The sequence below is a fragment of the Metopolophium dirhodum genome, chromosome 1, assembly GCF_019925205.1.
Source record: "Metopolophium dirhodum isolate CAU chromosome 1, ASM1992520v1, whole genome shotgun sequence".
NCBI classification, from domain to species: Eukaryota; Metazoa; Arthropoda; class Insecta; order Hemiptera; family Aphididae; genus Metopolophium; species Metopolophium dirhodum.
This window is the reverse complement of record NC_083560.1, coordinates 43,527,938-43,549,303: the sequence shown is the minus strand read 5'-3', so window position 1 is coordinate 43,549,303 and position 21,366 is coordinate 43,527,938. Positions and strand designations below refer to the sequence as shown.

The window sequence follows — 21,366 nt, the reverse complement described above, 5'->3', positions numbered from 1 at the left end:
TTATAAATATAGCGTAACATTTCGGTGAACTCTTTCTTTTTGATAGAGGTGGAAACACTTTTTGGCAACCTTCTTTTAAAATTGCTAATGTTAGCTCTTCAATAAAATATTTTTATGAATTTTCAATTCAAAATAATTTTCACGTTTTCGTGTTTTTTTCTTATTGTCATAATTCGAACTTTAAATGCTTATAAAAAAGGTTGGGACTATGTTTTTTATAATATTTTTCAACTGCTATTGTAACAATATACTGGAAGCTTTGTATTAAAATATTTTTAAAATTGTATGGTGTATAGAAAGTGCTAATATAAACATTCAGTGAGCAATGAGCATTATTCATGCATCTACAATCATTTGTTTTAGTGTTACCCCCCAAAACCAAAATCGTTTTTGCGCTGGAAAAAAAAAATTAAGAAAAAACCAGAATTTTTACGCAAAATCAGTTTTTGCAAAAATCAATTTTGGTTTTAGGTATAACTCTAAAACAAATTACCGTAACTACAAGCTGTTGAAAACCTATTTTGCGTGAAAATTCTCGTTTCATCTTAATTTTTTTCGTTTTTCTTGGTGTTTTTGAAAACTACTGGGAATTTTGATCACCCAAAGTACCAACTAGATTCACTTTCCTATCAGAAAAGACACTGCTGAAGAAAATCTAAGCATTTTTACTATCCTAAAAGGTGATGACAGACACACAAAAAAACACACATCATTGTATAAATTCAATACATTCATCGTTTTGCTCAGAATCTAAAATTTGCCAAGGTTTAACGCCCCAAATGCCTCAGTCGCTTCACCCTTGCTACGCGCCTTAAGGCTAATAATTATAAAATAATAATGTTGGGAAAATTCGAGGATAACAAACAAGCGCGTGTGCAGTTTAAATGTTTTAATTTTATATTTTACCGATAGTCCACACGGGTTTTACAGACTAATGACTATTGGAATACAAATTAGACAAACAATGGATTGTCAAAATGACCCCAAAAACAACACGATTAGGTACGTACGGTTTTCTGTGTAATGTTGCCATTTATTATTTATTATTGACTATAATCAATTAAAAAAAGGTGGATAAATGGATGTCGCTCTGCTGTACAGTAGGTTACAAGTGGGTCACTGTAATGGATGTTGTTAAATTTGAATTCAATGACATAATATCATTGTATAAGAAAAACGATTCTGAGCGAAAACGGTCAGTCAGCCTATGATTTTACCAAGTATATTTGATGATATTATTGTGAATAAAGTAATTTATATATAACCTATTTACGTGGAGCCTTGTTTTAAATTTTCAATCCTTAGCCATAAAAGTTAAAAATTTATAAATTTATAAATTTATAAATTTTTAACCACAAAATAATTAATAAATTATAAATTTGATAAATGTTGTCAAAATTTGAACTTTAAATGTTTATAAAAAAAAATTGTGCCTATGTATTTTTAATATTTTTCAACTGCTATTAGAACGATATATCAGGAGCCTTATATTAAATTTTCACGCTTTTTACCCAACAAATAAAAATTTATTGATATTTATAGAAAAAAAAACTAAAAAAATTGAAAACTAACAATGTCCGTAAACAGCTCAAAAAGAGTCAAAATATTTTCTAAATTTTATGGTGTATAGAAAATGCTAATATAAACATTCAATGAAATTTTCAAGTATCTACAGTCATTCGTTTTTTAATTACAATAAAATAAGAAAATTATTGTTACATGAGAAATCGAGTAAATATCAAATGTTGTAAAAATATAAATTTCAGACGCTCATAAAAATTTGATTTAAGTTTCTTCTAGACATTTTTTTTTTTGATAAAGGTAGACAAACTTATGAGTAATCTTATATTACATTTTCAAATCTTAGATTTAAAAAGAAAATTTTTTATGAATTCTCAACTCAAAATAATTTGCTATTTTTCGTGATTTTTCCGTATTTTGTCAAAATTTGAACTTTAAATGCTTATAATTAAAAACTGTGACTAAGGATTTTTAATTTTTTTCATCTGCCTTTGAAACAATAACCTAGGAGCCTTCTATTAAATTTTCAAGCTTTTTTAATCAACAGATAAAATTTTATTGATATTTATAGAAAAAAAAACTAAAAAAATTGAAAACTGACAATGGCCGTAAACAGCTCAAAAAGAGTCAAAATATTTTGTAAATTTTATGGTGTATAGAAAATGCTTATATAAACATTCAGTCAAAATTTCATGTCCCTACGGTCATTTGTTTTAGAGTTACACCAAAAACCAAAATCGATTTTCTCGAAAACAGATTTTGCGTAAAAATTCCCGTTTTTCCTTAATTTTTCTTTTGTTTTTCACGTCGCTTGTGGAAACTACTGGGAAATTTTTACTTTTGACCCCCCAAAGTACCAACTAGATTCACTTTCCTATCAGAAAAGTTACTATTGAAGAAAATCCAAGCACTTTTACTGTCCTAAAAGGTGATGACAGACACAAAAATAAAAAAAAAAATTAAAACAAAAACACACATCATTGTAGAATCAATACTTTCATCGCTTCGCTCAGAATCTAAAAGTTGATGAAAATTTGTCAATTCAAAATATAAAAAGTATAAATTGTATAAATAATATGTACCTATAACATTGATTAAAAATAATTATAATTTGATACCTTGGTACTTGTTATAAATATTTAATTATATTTTTATGAATAAAATATTCGTTATATTCGTTAATTGTGTGGTCTAAACGTTGTTTGGCGGTTAAATAAACAATTAAATTCAAAATAATCCGGACCAATCTAAGTTATTTACAAGTACCTATACTGATGCATATAATGATACCTATAAATATAATATAATATATCAATATTTGTACCAGTCTCATCGATTTCGAATATTCCTTTTGATCAGATATCAAATCCATTATGTGCTGAAAAAAACCAACAAATTTGCTTACCACAATACTTAACACATTCAACGCCGGCGACGAGTATATACGCATCATTGGTAAAATTGTATGTGTAACGTCGGTGACGCGTTTACGCGTCATGTCAAATTTTACCGAGGAGCCACGTGTAAAATGCAAGATAATAGATAGTGTAAACTGTGTAGGAGAACTTCAAAACAATAATGTACATACAATTACATAAAATTAATGAAACAGGATCACTATTTATAGCACAGTTCACCTATAATAGGAACAAATATGGAAATCCATAGAAAATCGGAATAATTTCCAAATGCACGAGTGATATACCACATAAATAGACGATGTGCAAAAAAAATTAGTATACTTTCAGGAACCGATGGAAACTCATCTCATTACTGTGTAATTTTTAAAATTTTTTCTGCAATGTTTCTTTGAACAAACTGTATAGCTACTTGCTGTGCCACGCACCGTTAAAATTTCCTTAACGTATATTATAATATAAGTTCATTGTTGACCTGAAATAAAATCCCCAGGAAAAATTATCTTTAACTAGATAAATTTAATTAGAATGGTTATATGTACATATTAATGTTACAAGCCATACATTTGTCCCAAAACTCCTGTATCCCTTTCTTATGACCATAGCAATTAATACTTATTTTATTATGTGACTTTATAATAATATATTCATAAAATATTTTGTATACCTACCTTATTTTATATAATATGATGAAAATTACAAAACAAGTTATTGGTTTTCAAAACTGAAACACGCGCATATTTCACAACTTTTATGATGTCTTATTGTCTGAGCTTGAAACACACTTTTTAAAATTACTCTAGGGCCATTTTATCAATCATCAGTTAAATAGTCGTTTAACTAATCTCGAGTTTAAAATTACTTTAATTGTAGGTATAAATGTAGACTACATTTTAAACTACTAACTAACTATAAATGTTATATAAACTGTTTACTCAGGTAAAACCCTAACTGAACTAAAATCCTGCGTACGCTACTGGCTAGTGGCTAACTTAAAAGGATGTCGGCGCACTATTTGTTTTCTCTCTCTAGTCCACGCTCAACATAGACAAAACGCATTTACGCAGAATCAGTTTTTCTATGTTTTTAAGTAATCTTAGAGTAAAATAACCCATTACAAAAAAGATGGAGAACAATATTTTTGAGAGAATGACTTATCGATTTCCCTGAATATTATCCCAAAAAAAATTAAACATAATTTAAATGTGCAACATTTTTTTGTTTATTTTGAAAGTCAAATAACAATAAAATATAAAATCGATATGTCATTCCCTCAAAAATATTATTTTCTATCTTTTTTGAAAAGGGTGATTTTACTTTTAAAATTACTTAAAAACATAGAAAAAATGATACTGCGTAAATGCGTTTGTTAATGTTGCGCTTGGGCCAGAGAGAGAGAACGAATAGTGCGCTGACATCCTCTTAAGAAAACAATGCATCGAATTCTAAGTATTAATTATGAAGTTTGAATTAAAAACTATTGTGAAAGTTTTTTTTTAAAATATATACAGGCTCAGTTACATGTGTATCCCTAACAAATATTATATCCCGGTAAAATTAGTAGGTACCTACCTATGCTTCGCTCTCGGGTTCAACTAATTTTAATAGTCTCTGTTTTACATTCGATCCAAATTTTAAAAATAAATAAATTCAACAAAAACGTTCAAAACCACTAACAATAAATAAATTCCATCAATTATTGCTGACCTTTGGCTGCCATTATTTTGTGAAACGTTTTTTTATGGATTCGAATTCATTAATATCGCGAGTATTGTTATATTTTGACGAACAATACAACACATTTTTCACGAACAATGAATAACGTAATAATCAACTGAATTTTTTATTAAAATACGTTTGAAATTAAAAATGAACATAATACATTTATAGTTTTAACGGTGATCGACGTACCTATATACGTCTTTAAATCACAACACTATTTTTTTTCAATTTTAATTTAAACGAAAAATGTAATATTTAATGAAATATTTATTATTAAGAGTTGAAAATGACGCTATGACGTCATTATAGCATCCTTAGATGAACAAGGTCACCCTCCATATATTAGAGATATATACGTACCTTTCAAAAACGTAATAGGTAGTTTTTAAATAACACGAAGCCACAATAAGTACATAATTAAACGTAACGCGATATACAACTATATATTACTATATACAACGATATTATGTTATTCATTTTAATTAATATAAATTGTGGGGAGGGGGTTATAAGTAGGGCCCGGAACTATTTGCATCTTTTTTCTAATTCTTACATCCGAGGCTCGTCTTTACAGAAATACAATTTTTACTTTGCATTTTTTTTCGGTCATTAGCTTGTCGAATATCGACATTTATTATCTTTATCGTTTGTTTTCGCAATCTACGATTATTTAATAAACTGTAAGCTGACACTATTTTAGACCCGGTCAATCAAAAAAAATTTCCCAAAAGTCGATTAACTTATTTCAAATTGCAAAAATACATTTTTAACGGCTCCTTCGAGAGTAAAAATTTTTAAAGAGCTATCACCTATAATAATTACGATTTATGATACATAAATTGTATAAAACGTATATTTTTAAAAATGTTATGAAATTATAAAGTCATATTTGGTATTTTTGTTGTTATTTTTTAAGTCATTATATATGATGTTTATTAGTAATTTCATCATTTATTTTTTTGTGCATTTTTTAAACAATTTAGGTCATCAAGTCCCGGGCCTTAGTTATAAGTTATCATGTTCATGATTTTTTAGCACTTAAAATTGCAAAAATATGTGCTATAATATTACTTAGAATATTACTTAAATATGTGATAAAAATATGCAAAAATTTGAATTTGAAAACAAAGTTAAGCACAAGTTATGTCACTACAAAGAATAACCACAACACGTTCAACTGAAAACACAACTAGTAGACAGTAGTTAGTATACCTACACTAGGCGAGAATTCGATTGCAGTATTAATATAGTGTGTACAGTGTAACAAATGTCCAAATGCTTTCAATACTCCTTCAATGATAATCACAGAATTAACAAAAAGTGCCCAAATAAGTAAAAATTGTAATTTAAATAAATGCAAGTTTATTTAGTTTATCTATTGTGTATTAAATCTTATACAATATGTAATTAAGGATTGAACTAAAATAAGTGAAAAACAATTCTTAATCCTTTAGTACTAAAATTTTATATATAATATAAAAAACGAATAACCGTAGACACTTGAAATGTTTTTCATACCTACTTATAATATGGTAAAATTTCCTAAATAATTACTCTTTTTAAGCTATCTACAGCCATGATATATTTTTCTAATTTTTTAAATTATTTTTCATTTAGAAATGTTATTAGAAGATTCCCAACAAGTTTTTCGACTTTTATCAAAAAAATGGAGGACTAGTGGGTACTGCTCTGCTGTTGTCGAGTATGTCATTGTAATGGATTTGTTATATTTAAATTCAACGATAAATCATAGCATACGAAAAATGAATCTGAGCGGAGACGTTGTGTCCTATTAATAATCAAATTTAATAATTAAAATAATATTTCATGGCTATAAAAAGAGTATCATTATTTTGTAAATGTTACTATGTATGGAAAATGCTGTCATAAATAATTTGTGAAAACGTTTTTCGTTTACAACTAAATATCAAAAATCGTTAAATTGGAGTTCGTTAATTTACCGCTAAATTTCAAATATCGTAAAAATTTTAAATTAAACGCTCATTCATTTTTACTTTATATGTTACTTTCTAGTAAACTTTATTTTTATTGTTTAAAGTAGAAAAACTTTAGAAGAATCCTCTAATAAAATTTATAATGTTAGCTATGAAAAGACAAACTTTTTTGAACATTGCTAACTGAAAAATTATTTGCAAATTTTCGGGATATTAATGAACTTTGTCAATATTTAAACTTTAAATGCAAATACAAATTATCGTGCCTATGAATCTTTAATATTTTTGAACTGATATTCAAACATCTCATGAGGACCCTTGCGTTAAATTTTCAAGCATTTTTAATAAGTGAAATTTTTAATGACAGTCATTTAAAAAAAATTTCGAAATTCAAAAAATTTCTCAATATGCTGTAAATATCTCAAAAAGATTCAAAATATTTCAAAAATGTTACCATCTTAGGATAATTCTATTATAAATATTTTGTGAAAATTTCAACTGTATACGGTTATTAGTTTTTGATTTGCACCAAAAAAATTAAATCATTTTTTTCAAATTGGTTCAGTTTTTTAGTTATATTAATAGTGGTATAATATTGTGTTGGTACAAATATCGATTATTTACATTTTTCAGAATAATAGTATTATTGTCTGTAAATTATGTTACATGAGAATCAATTTTATATTATTAAAACTAATGTTAATACATAATATACGTCGACATAATTATCATACTATACCGCTCATAAAGTCATAAAGCTTTCTAGTGTAAAGTTGAGTGTACCTACGCTACAATAGTCAATACAATTTACCCAATATGGATTTACTCCATTAATCCTTTTTCGCCGTCTCTGTAAATTATTACTCGTGTAAAATTATTTTAGTTTTGTTGTAAACACAAAATAAATTAATAATAATAGTGCAAATAGAGTGAAATGTGATTAAATATAATATCCACCATACCTACAGTTGATTTTCACATACATTGTATCACAATTTGTACAAATATCATAATAACATTTTATAAAACTACAAAAAATATCATAATGGTTCCTAGAAAATAATCACATAACTCATTGCATAGTATGCAATAGGAGATTCGGGTTTATATTTAAAGAGGACATTAGTGGTGTGACTGAAAGTTATTTTTAATTAATTTAATCTGGTACAAAAGTACAATAAATAGTAATTGACATTTATCTGTGTAAAAAAAAAATTATAATGTATGATAATAGCAACTTATATTATGATTATTTTATATATACATTGTACTTAGGTTTATTGTTAATTTCATTTTCGTAAATAGGCAAGTTGATTCTTAAAACCCTTGGTCGGCTTTACAGGACGCACAGCATTACCTCCATGTTGCTGTTGCGACGTAGCTGTATCAACTATTTTCCAGTTATACTTCTCATGGAATTTAATTATAGCTTCAGAATACAAATTTGCAGCGTGTTCTGATGTTATGTAACTTACTGCAACTTGACGCTTCCACTTAAAAAAATACACTATTTCACCATTAAAGTTACAGGCTCCCACAATTTCTTCTGGTTCCAAGGCATTAGCAAGTGCGAAATCAAGTCCAACAGCAAGTTCATATTCGAATCTGTCGTAATCAAATACGATATTGTACGGTCTTAATGCATCGGCCCTGTGACAGGACAAATAATTTAATTATTTATTTAAATAGGTAATTGCCAATTGCAACAATTGGAATAAATTTATAAAGTATCAAATGTTTGTTTTATAAAAACACATACAAGTGAGCAATCAAAACAATTTATAATAATATTGAAAATTGGAATGTGGTATTTTAAACAGGTACCAAATATTAAAAAAAAATATACATACATTGTTAACAATTCACATATCAATGTCAACAGCAACTATAAATAATATTTCTTTCAAAATATATTATAACAAAATTATTTATTGGTAATTATAAAAAAAATAATTGTATTTGTTATATAGGTCTAAAGAGTTTCAAGGGAAGGAAATGCAAATAATTGCATATTAAATAATAACATAATAACAAGAGTGCGTAGAATTTCTGGCAGGGTAGTCATACATATAAGTACTTAACACATTAAAACACACACACACATATTACGTATATTCATACTCACACCTAAGTCATAAAAACTAATTTGGATAGGGTAACATCATTTTACTACATTTACCATAGAAAAAAAGTATATTATGACTATCAATTATCATGATAAGAATATTGAATATTGAGGGGGGTAGTTCGCAGATAGTCAAGTGCCTATACCACACAGTATAAGGTCTATGGCCTACCATGACTACCCTGTGCACACGCATATTATGTATAATAATATAAATATAATATTATATGAAAAATATAGAATCAGGAGCATAACCAGAAATTTACTGTAGAGGGAAGATGGTTGTGATAATATGTATTTTTGTTTTGTACAGATGTACAATTATACAATAACCATACAATATAAAAAATAATTTTTAGAAAAAAGTAATCAACTGGAATCAAGCACCCTGTAAGCTATAAAGTATATTTGTATTGTATTACCTCAGTGGCGTCATTTCAGTTTTCAATAGAGGGGGGCAAAGGTATTGACCGGCCCGAATGGTAATTTACACATTTTTGTGATTTTATCAACATTTTAACTTTAAATAATTATAAAAAATGACTTAGTAGAGGCCATAATAAAATAGCCTGAATAAAATGCTAATATTCTCTTAAAAAATTGAAAATATTCATTAGAAATCATAATAAAATATGAAAAAATATACTTTTATAATAATACATAAAATATTCTCTTAAATTAAAAACATGCTTTTATGTGTAAAAGAATAAAGTACATAATACCAAAAAAAAACTAATATAAATGTGTATGCGTAGGTAATAAAAAATAATACAGCTTCAAAAAAACGTGAACTGGTGTCGCTGGCGATATGTTAGCAACTTTTTTATTTATAAAATAGAGGTAGGTTGTAGGTACCTACTAAAACTCGTATACATCATTCTATAATATATTATTATTAGGTAATTATATCTAAATTTAATATTTTAAAATGCGCGCTTTACGAAAACATCACAGAAATTTACCTGGCATCAGCGGGGCATCACTTTTCATTCTCTCGACTATAGGTAACATTTTATTTATTTAATTAAATTAGATTAATGACGTATTTTTAATTAAGAACATTTTTCATCGTTATCAACGGACTATAAAATTACAATATGGGGTATAAATATATAATTATCGTATATACGTTGGGATATGGCTATGTGTCTGCATGTGTTTCGAACCTCACCTGACTGCACACTCAAAAAAAATATGCAAAATAATATAATTTCAGCCTTTACAGTTGTGAAGAAGCTTGTATTAAGTTTGCAACTTTTTGACCCAATAAACATTTTTTCATTGACATTTATAAAAAAACCACTAAAAACAATTTCAAAATTTCAAATGTCTATATAAATACAAAGCTATTAACAGCTTTAAACGAAATTCAACAGTATGAAAATTTTATCATATATAAAAAAATATAAAATAAACATTTGGTTGAACATTTTAAGTAGGTATCTGCGGTTATTATTTGTTTTTGAATTATAACAAAATAAGAAAATCATTCGATTTATAATTCGTTAATTTACGGGTGACTATCAAAGGTTGTAAAAATTTAAAAAAGCTTTAATAAAATTAATTTGACTCTGGTAAACGTTTATAGATTCTGAGCGGAGCGATGAATATATTGTTTTACAATGACGTGTGTTTTTTTTTAAATTTATTAAATTATTTTATATTTTTTTATTTTTGTGTCTGTTATCACCTTTTAGGACAGTAAAAAGTTTGATTTTCTTCAACAGTATTTTTCTGATAGGAAAGTGAATCTAGTTGGTACTTTGAGGGGTCAAAAGTAAAAATTGTCCAGTAGTTTTCAAAAGCGCCATGAAAAACATAAGACAAATTGGGGAAAGACGGGAATTTTTTTTGGTTTTTGGTGTACTTAACTAAAACAAATTAGTGTAGATACATGAAATTTTGACAGAATGTTTATATTAGCATTTTTTATACGCCATAACATTTTCAAAATATTTCGACTTATTTTGAGTTGTTTACAAACATTTTCAATTTCCAATTTGTTTAGTTTTTTATTCTATAAATATCAATAACATTTCATATGTTGGTTAAAAATATTGAAAATTTAATAGAAAGCTCCTAATATTATATTGTTCCAAGTACAGATAAAAAATATTAAAAATCCAGTCACAATTTTTTTTTAAGCATTTAAAGTTCAATTATTAACAAAATACTTAAAAATCACGAACACTAGCAAATTATTTTGAGTTAGAAATTCATAAATTTTTTTCTATTTAAATTTAAGATTTGAAAATGTAATACAAGATTCCTCATAAGTTTGACTACCTTTATCAAAAAAAAAAATGTTTACATGCAAGTCAAAATAAATTTTTACGAGCGTTTGAAGTTCGTATTTTTACAAAATTGGATATTCACTTGATTTTTTATGTAGCGATTTTGTTATTTTGTTGTAATTAAAAAACTAATAACTGTAGATACATGAAAATTTTACTGAATATTTATATTTTTATTTTCTATACACGATATAATTTCGAAAATATTTTGACTCTTTTTGAGCTGTTTACGGACATAGTCAGTTTTCAATTTTTTTAGTTTTTTTTTTTTTATAATTGTCAATAAAATTGTATTTGTTGGGTAAAAAGTCGTAAAAATTCAACACGAGGCTCCTGATATATTGTTATATTGTAATTGTTTTTCTACAATAACAGTTGAAAAATATTAAAAATACATAGGCACAATTTTTTTTAAGCTGTTTAACACACTGCCTTACACACGTACGACATAGAAAATTTGAAGTTCACTAGTTTCAATAGTGTGCTGTTAGTTTTAATATTAGAGTGATTTGACCTACTCTTAATTTTTTAGAGAATAACATTATCTGTGCTTAAGCATTGGCCTTTATTCGATATTTTAATTATCAAGTGAGATATGTGCATTTTTAATTTTTGATATTTCACATACCCATATCTTACTTTAAAATGGATATTTCGAAAAATCGGCAACCCTTAAGCACAGATGATGTTGTTACCTAAAAGTTTTATAAGAGATCAATTCACTCTAGTATCAAAACTAACAGCACACGATTGAAACTAGTGAACGACAATTTGCTATGTCGTGCGTGTGTAAGACGGAGATAACAAATATATGGGTAGCTATCCTCTTTATTAAGTTCGAATTTTGACAAAATTTAATAATTATTTTGTAGTTAACAATTTATAAAATGTTCAACTTTTATATCTAAGGATTGAAAATTTAAAACAAGGTTCTACGTAGATAGGTTATATTATATAGATTACTTCATTCACAATAATATCATCAATTATATTTTAGTAATATGATATGCATGCCGCTTCATTCAACGTTGCGCTGTAGCCGCAGAACGAGTGCTACAGCATTGTTGTGCTGAGCCCGGAGCTCTGGCGGCCGCATAAACCCTCACCGACCGCTAGTGTAAAGCTGACCGTCTTCGCTCAGAATCGTTTTACAATGATATTATATCGTGTAACCTACTGTACAGCAGAGCACCATCCACTTGTTTTCCATCTTTTTTTGTTTATGTGTTGAAAACGTATGGCACGTCTTGTATTCAATTTTAAAATGTTTGATATAAATAGAAAAATGCTTATGTGTTTCTAACTCAAAATAATTTTAAAATTTTCGTGATTTTGACGGAATTTGTCGAAATTCTAACTTCAGACGTTCATAAAAAATAATTGTGAATTTACACTCAACTTTTTTTTTAATTTCCACTAACAACAACTTATGAGGAACCTCGTATTATATTTGCAAGTTTTTTAAACGATAAATATCAGTTTTTAAAATTTACATAAACGTATATTTATATCAAACTGAACGTTTGGATATATATTTAAACGAATAATACGCTTTAATACTGAAGATTAGTATAAACAAAATTTAAAATATTTTGACTCATTTTGGGATATTTTAGGCGTAAAAAAATTATAATTAGCTTTCAAAAAACTTGAAAATTTAATACGAGGTTCCTCATAAGTTGTTGTTAGTGGAAATTAAAAAAAAGTTGGGAGTAATTTACAATCATTAGGTATTTATCGACAAAATCTGTCCCGAGAATTGGGAAATTATTTTGAGTTAGAAATTCATAAACAATTTTCTATTTATATCAACCATTTTAAAATTGAATACAAATACGCCATAAGTTTTCAAAACTTAAACAAAAAAAAAGTTTCCCAAAGTTATATTAATTTCATTAAAGCTTTAAATTTTTACAACATTCGATATTCACTCATAAATTAACGAATTCTAAATCGAATGATTTTCTTATTTTGTTAGAATTCAAAAACAAATAATAACCGCAGATACCTACTTAAAATGTTCAACCAAATGTTTATTTTATATTTTTTTATATATGATAAAATTTTCATACTGTTGAATTTCGTTTAAAGCTGTTCGTATTTATATAGACATTTGAAATTTTGAAATTGTTTTTAGTGGTTTTTTTTTATAAATGTCAATGAAAAAATGTTTATTGGTTCAAAAAGTTGCAAGTTTAATACAAGGTTCTTTACATCTATAGAGGCCGGAATTATATTATTTTACATATTTTTTTTGAGTCTGTGCAGCGAGGTTCGAAACATGCAAACACATAGGCACAAATCATGAAAGTATAAATTAATGGCAAAAATGTTTTTTGCATACTTCAGAAATTCAGAATATTTCAAGATAAAATAATATTTCGTTCAATAAATAATTTTAGAGAATATATATCGATTAATTGTATAGACTTTCAATATTTTGTGTTGTAGTGGCGTAAATAATATAAATTATATGTTCGATAATAGTGATAAATATATACGATAATTATACATTAATTATACCCCATATAGTAATTTTATAGTCTGTTGATAACGATGAAAAATTGTCTTAATGAAAAATACATCATTAATTTAATTTAATTAAATAAATAAAATGTTACCTAAAGTCGGGAGAATGAATAGTGGCTGCTGATGCCCGGTGAATTTCTGTGATGTTTTCGTAAAGCGCGCATTTTGAAATATTAAATTAGATATAATTACTTAATACATAGGTATATATTATATAGAATAAGTATACGAGTTTTAATAAGTACTCCTGTTTTATGAAGAAAAAAAAAGTTGCTAACATATCGCCAGCGGCCACTTTTCATTCTCCCGACTACCTAAGTTGAAGTTTTTTTTTAAGCTGTATTATTTTTTATTACTTACCTACATACATATTTATATTAATTATTTTTTGTATTATGTACTTTTATCTTTTACACATAAAGCATATTTTTAATTTAAGAGAATATATTAATATAAAAGCATATTTTTTGCATACTTTTTGCATATTTTATTATGATTTTTAAAGAATATTTTCAAATTTTAAAGAGAATATTAGCATCTTATTTTAGCTATTTTAAGAGAATATTATTCCGGCCTCTACTCATAAGTAATTTTTTATAATTATTTTAAGTTCAAATTTTGATAAAATTCATCAAAACCACAAAATTTTGTAAATTACCTCGTACATTATTCTGTAGTTAAAAATTTATTAAATGTTCAATTTTTATGGCTGAGGATTGAAAATGTACAACAAGATTTCTCAAGAGAATTTTATATACTGTCACCGAAAAATCTAAATAATATAATACAGTTTTTTTTTTAGAGATATTTCAAATCCAATTTTATATTTACGTAACGATTTTAGGTATTTTTTTGTAATTTAAAAATATTATTCGCGGGTACTTGAAACTTTTAAAAAAGTAAAGTAGGTAAATTATTATTATATTTTATACACACAATGACATTTTCAAATGCAATTTTTTCGGCAAAAATGTATTCAACCAGCTGTATTATTGTTTTACTAATGTAGTAGGTAATGTCTAATACTAAAATAAATTTCTTTAATACCGAAAATATCATAAAATATATGTACTTAGACTGACAAGACCTGTTTGCTCAGAATCAATTTATTTTGTATATAATGATTTTACACCATTGAATTCAAATTAAATACATTCATTCCAATGAATTATCTAGATACCTACTATACAGCAGAGTGGTACCCACTTGGCCACCTTTTTTTTAGTTTTAATTTTGTTAAGATTAAAAATACAAAAATCTGTTTTCCCTGTTTATTTGGAAGAAGAATGATAAAATTCAGGGGCCAAAAAATTAAGTCTTGCCTACATATAACAATTCACTAAAGCCGGTCCTGATTATAAATACCTCACAAAAAATCAAATCCTGTGCTAAGGTGAGTTCAAAATATATAAACTAAAATAATGGTATTTATTTATTTTATAAATAGTCCGGGCTGGTAGACCAATGGTTACAATACAATAATACTATTTACATATAAGTATAGTTTTTAAAAATAGAAAGATGGTTCTTAATTAACAATCCACATCATCCTTTTAAGGGGCTTATTAGCAAGAATAGCTTGTGGCACATATTGGAACATAAAATAGATAGTTACCTATTACGAGAAGAAAAATAGGGGACTTTGAAATTAACAAAACCCAGTTGGAGATTTAGTTTACCTGAGTGTAATTAAGGAAACCTATATTTGTTTGGACTCTTAGTATAAGTTATACATTAACTATAAGATGTATAAGAATATAATGTCATAACATATATAAAATCGGATTTACATAAAATCAATGTTATTTAAATTAATTGAGTTAATATATTTTACGAGAAGATTTTTGGTTTTGAATTTGTCTATATCTACGTTAAGTTTTTTACATAAAACAATACTATCATATTTTATAGTATTCATTTTTCCAAATTGCTTATTGATTTTACTTTTATTTAATTCAAATTACTAAGAGTTTTAAGGTGAGTATAATAATCATGTTGTGGTTTAAAAGATGAAATATCAATTGTGGAGTTGCTTATATAAAATAACATGTTTATAGTAATTGGTTTTTAAATTAAAAACATTAAATACATTTTCTGTGGAATAAAAACTAACCTATTGGCTATTATAATATATTACTGTATCTACTAATGTGTAAGTTATATTGTGTATTTTTCTACTTAAAGATTTTCATCTAACTCGTTTATTATCAATAAATAAAATATATTTAATTCTATTATAATTTATAACTATATATTATTCATAGACACTTGAAGGGCAAGACGGGTTTGCCGACAAGTTTTTTTAACATCAGATACACGACAATTCTTTTCATATTTTTCTTTCTATATTAAGTAAAAATATTGAAGTTTTTCCCACCCCCCTGACCAAAGAAAAATTTAAATTAATGACAGCGACTTTATTTCTAATAGTTATGTGCACATGCCTATGTAGTAACTAGTATCACGATAGGATCAAGCACAAATTATTAGAACATATACATGCCTATATAAATTTTTTTATATTATATTAAAACAATAAAGGTAGGAATTTTTGGATTTTTGCGAATTATCAAATTACCAAAGAGAAGACATTACTAGTAGTAAGAAGATGGATTGAAACGACTGAAGCGTTTTAGTATTGGAAACATATAATATATATTATATATTCAGTAGAAGCTGTAGAAACACAGACAAATTGATACAATAATTGTGTTATTGGATTGACATTTTATGTTTAAAACAGCGCTTCAAGAGAGTAAAAACATTGTCAATAGATCATAAGTCAAACAATAACCTGAACAACTTTCAATGATTGACCGATCGACTGGGACAAAAATCTCAAACGGAACATTTTATTACTAATTTACTAATTTACTAATTGATGACTGCCCTGCCCATGTGATTGATATGAATATATAATATAACTTTTTTTTAATAGTATGTAATAAATATATATAAATAATAATTTTAATAAATACAGTAACCAATCGATGAATTTAAATATTTTACCTTGACCCAAGATTGTTCTTAACAAGTGACTTCTACTATATAATATATATTATAGGTACAATATAGTCTGGATTTTTATGTATTTGTATGAGTATATAAAAAAATAATTTTTGAACATTTACACCTATTTTTATTTTATCATTTAAAAAAAAACAGTCAGTGATAAATTGATAAAGTGCTGGTTAAGTGATAAGTAAGTTCTACTTATAGTAATAAGTTGCCATGTTGTTACGCACTACTTTACTTAATGTATACGGATAAGAACAACATATTTGTCTACTAAATATACAAATATTTGGTTTTGCAATCCAGTGTTTCTAGGTTTTTTGAATAAATAAAATAAAAATTTCATTAATTTTAAACACTTTTGAAAACAACAGATGGAACCATTTAATACAAAAGACTTTATTTTAACTGTTATTATAATGCAATTATTCTATTATGCAAATGTATTGTGGTTGTCTAATAGAATGTACCTACCTATCTTACTAAAATAATTATTTAAAAAAGCTATAAAAAAAATATAATATAATATTGCATATTGAAGCATACCTAGAGATGTAAGCTTGAACATTTTTGTATTCATCAAAATTTTCTGAAAATGTTTAACTTTCTTTGAAAATGTAATTTTTAATGTATTTTTCTTAACATTAATAATTGTTTAGGTTGTACGGTTGATATGTTAGTTAAATCAATTAAATGTTTATTATTTAATTATAAATTAAACGACTACGGATATGAACTACAATTAAAATAAATAGGTACCTACAAGTTAAATAAAACATATTTTTCAATAAAATTATAGATAATTCTGACCTATGCTTTTGTGTTAAAACTAGGTACAATTTAATTTGTAATAACAACTCATAAAAAGTAGTTTGTGTAAAATTGTGGAAACAACTCAAACAATAAATAGGTAACAAAAATGGAAAAATCAATTAATTTAGGAAAACATGTATACACTAAACATTTATACTGAAGTAAAAATTCAAATTTTTTAATAATAGATAAAAATGCACATTTATTACCGAAATAAATTTAATTTATATTTTGTATTTCCCATATTATTATGTTTAATAGAATAATATTAAAATGCGTAAAAGATAATACAAGTACCTAGGTTCACAGTTTTAAATATAATTATGTAGGTTAAATAATATACTATTAATATATAATATAATATTTAATTGATAAGAAATTAATATGAGAAATTGTAAAATTTACTTAATTTTCAAATTTTTGAAAATGTTCATGAATTTTTTTACATTACATCACATGCATAATTTTCTAGTTCTCAAAAAGAGTATAATGATAATATTTGTAGGTATTTTAGAAAATATAACATAATATTTTGGGTATTGTAAGAGAATATAAATCCGGACTATAATTATAACTATTTATATTAAACACTAGTATACAATATAATATATACAATCTTTACTATACAATAAACAATAAACATATTAAGATTTTTGGAAATGACAGAGGGGGAGAAACGATGGATGGTTGTCACTTGCACAGAATCTTCTGAGGGATAGGTACATAAACTAATATTTTTTCAACAAGAGTGAAGAGATGCAATGCTCTTGCTGGTTATAACAATATGGTAACAACTGTGTTGGCTACAACCAGTGTTTGGAAAGAACTCTGAACATTCATTGTCCACACATTCATAGTTAGTGAGCTTCACTTATGTCTCATTTCTTATAAATAAAGTGTGAACATGGACAATATTCATATTTTTGGACAACATGAACATTTTATAGGCCGTCTAAATTAAACTAATTTTTAATTGTTACCTAGTAAATACAAATTAAAATAAAAAAATTTGAATGGTACTATTTTACTATGTTGTTTTTCATAATTTGTATAAATATTATAGAAAACTGTGAGGTGTCTCATTTCTATAGATACCTAGTAATTCATTTTTAAATAAATAATTAAAAAAACAACCCAAAGAACGCATTCATTTTTTAAGTAAACTTTCCAAACTCTGGCTAGATACAAAATATTTTTAAACAATACCGCATCAATAAGGTTAATATCAACAATGTGACATAACATAATTATCACCTTTGTAAAATTAACTATTTAAATACAGATACACATAATTATTTTGATAAGTAGGTATTTAAAATACTTAGGTAGGTACCTATTTGAATACTATCAGTAATAAATGTAATTAAGTAGGTACGTACAGATCCAAATACTTAAAAAATCATTGGCTTTATCTTATAAATCAACTGAACCAAATTTCATGTTTTACAATTAATTTTTAGAGCATTTTACACCGTATCATTTGGTGGAACTTTAAAATATTAATCTGATTTTTTTGTCTAAGTATCTATTTGAATTATCGGTTGATTATAATTCTCAGTAGGTATAAAAATAATAATATATTATTAGCTATATTTTATATTCTCGATTTTTATTTTACGTGATGAAAATTAAAATATGAAATAGGTATTTAGACTAAAAAGAACAAATATTTGAAAATAAAGAATTTAAAATACGTATTTGAGTAGGTACATTTAAAGTATTTTAATACTTTTACTCAACTTGGTTACGAGACTGCATAATAATAAAATATAATAAATACATAGGCTATAGGTACTGTGCTTACCCCGGAAAGATCATCCAAGTACTGCGTTTGCGTTTCGCGTCTTCGTTCCTCTCGGGAAGTTTGCGTTTCATTGACGACATTACGACGGTAGCAGGATATAAGTATTCAACGGACAACGACACAGGACGTAAGTATGGCAGGACGCACGAGTTCGGCGGTAAGTATGGAGACGCAGCACTTGTTGAACGGCGACCGTGAGCACGTTATCTACTCGTCTGTGCCACTGCGACGGCGTTCCGTCGACAACAACTACAAGTCACGAGGTAAGCACGCCGCCGTGTCCAGCGAATCGGGAGCTTTGATTGTGTACCTGCAATGAATAAACATATTAGTGACCAATAACCAAACTCTCGCGCGCAGTGCCGCCAAGATGCCGCGCACGCTCGGAAAGTCAAAAACATAATAAATTCGCCTTCCGTGCGCGAGGCCGCCGCAAAGCTGTATAGGTCTATATTATTATAGGTTCCTACCGCGGAGATAACACTAATACGCGATCGGAAAACATTCGCAGGTGTCTCACTCGGACGTCCCGCGCAAAGACCGCGATAATAACTTCAATAATTAATATTTTGTAGGTATAATTATTATAATTATTATTACGGATCACTCCCGGGCCCGGAGGACGAAACCGATCGAGGTGTATTTCTTAAGACTCGAATCATTTGCGGTGGCGCCCGGGGGAGGGGAGTGTAGCTCTGCGATTCTTAAGTTATTTTAAATTATATGTACGAAAATTGGAACAACTGGAACGTCAACCAATGACGACATTGATATAACGACACACCAGACGCTGTCGTCTGTCGCGGGTCGCTGTGTGAATGCGTTACAACTTACAAGTACCTATAGAGGAATTTTAAATTGTTGCCGCCCGAAAAGCAAAAATGTTATGCATTAATGTCTTATATTACCGCCGGCCGACACACACTCACACATTGTCCATGAATTATATTGTTTTATTTTTGTATATTATGTTATCATGTGAATTATATAATAATATGAAGACTACGAGTGATCGGCCGCCGGAGATTTAGCACGACCGCCCGAACCACCAGTTCGCTAAAAACGATCAACCAGAGTCCGAACAAGAAAATAATATTATTGTCGTGCCCCGAAATCAGGTGCGGATCGCAAAATATTATTTTACATACAGGCGTGAATCGCCAAGTTATTTTGTATTATACGTCGTGTACACAGGTACAAATCGCCACACTTTTATATTATTTCGTGTAGTGGGCGCAAATCGCCACACTTTAAATTATATTATATTTTGTATTTTATTGTGTATTATTATTATTGTTAAGGTTAGGCAGCAGCTAGCCAGCCGTACACCGACCAGATTGTGAGTAAAAACACTTTATTATTATATTGTATTACAGCTCGTCATTAAGCTCATCATTAATAGCTTGTCATATTATTATTTATTATTATATTATATTTATTAATTGTGTCAAACGGCCAATTTATTATTATATTATTTTTGACTGTTGGGCCAAAGGGCCATATAAATTTGTTTATTATGTGTTAGTGAAATATTTATTATATTTAATATCGTAAATTCGTGTTGACATTTTATTCTAATATAAGTATACACACACACACATACACATATACACACGTACACTTTCACTTCATCAGTATTTGCAGGGCATTCCCGAACAGCAGCAGATCGAACTACACACGCCGCTACTCGGCTACTCACGCACATAGGTATACGATATACACACCATGCATACCGGTAGGTAATTATTCTATTATTTTATGCGATACGAAGTATTGTGGATACTGGATACTGGATACCCGCAGGCGCACGGTCTATTATTGTTCGTTCCCGGCTTCAACACTTACAACACTATAGAAAAAGCATATATTTTAAAATAAGGCAATAAAACCCTAAACAACCTTTAAAAAACAACTTTAAGATAAGAATTGTATTATTATGTTTATGCCGATCGATGTTGCTGTAACAAAGTTGACGCTCGCCCGCCCGCGTATTCTCCCGCCACTCAGGTTTAGTTGAGGCCCGCCACTTTTATTTCCCGTATTTTCGATGTGCTAATCATATTTTATACAATTTATACTACAGATAAAAATAGTACGAAAAAACACGGTATTAAAAATAATAATAATAATGACACGATAAATACAAAAGTATAATATATGGGTATATATG

General features: G+C 27.3%; 1 protein-coding gene across 1 annotated transcript; it reads right to left on the bottom strand.

Moving 5' to 3' along the window:
- Positions 1-7,742: 7,742 nt before the first annotated feature.
- Positions 7,743-19,514, bottom strand: LOC132935544 (uncharacterized). The gene is made up of 2 exons (XM_061002136.1): positions 19,197-19,514; positions 7,743-8,266 (listed from the first exon to the last, which is right to left on the bottom strand). The coding sequence occupies exons 1-2, from the start codon at positions 19,274-19,276 to the stop codon at positions 7,906-7,908; spliced, it is 441 nt and encodes a 146-aa protein (XP_060858119.1). The 5' UTR covers positions 19,277-19,514; the 3' UTR covers positions 7,743-7,905.
- Positions 19,515-21,366: the final 1,852 nt, after the last annotated feature.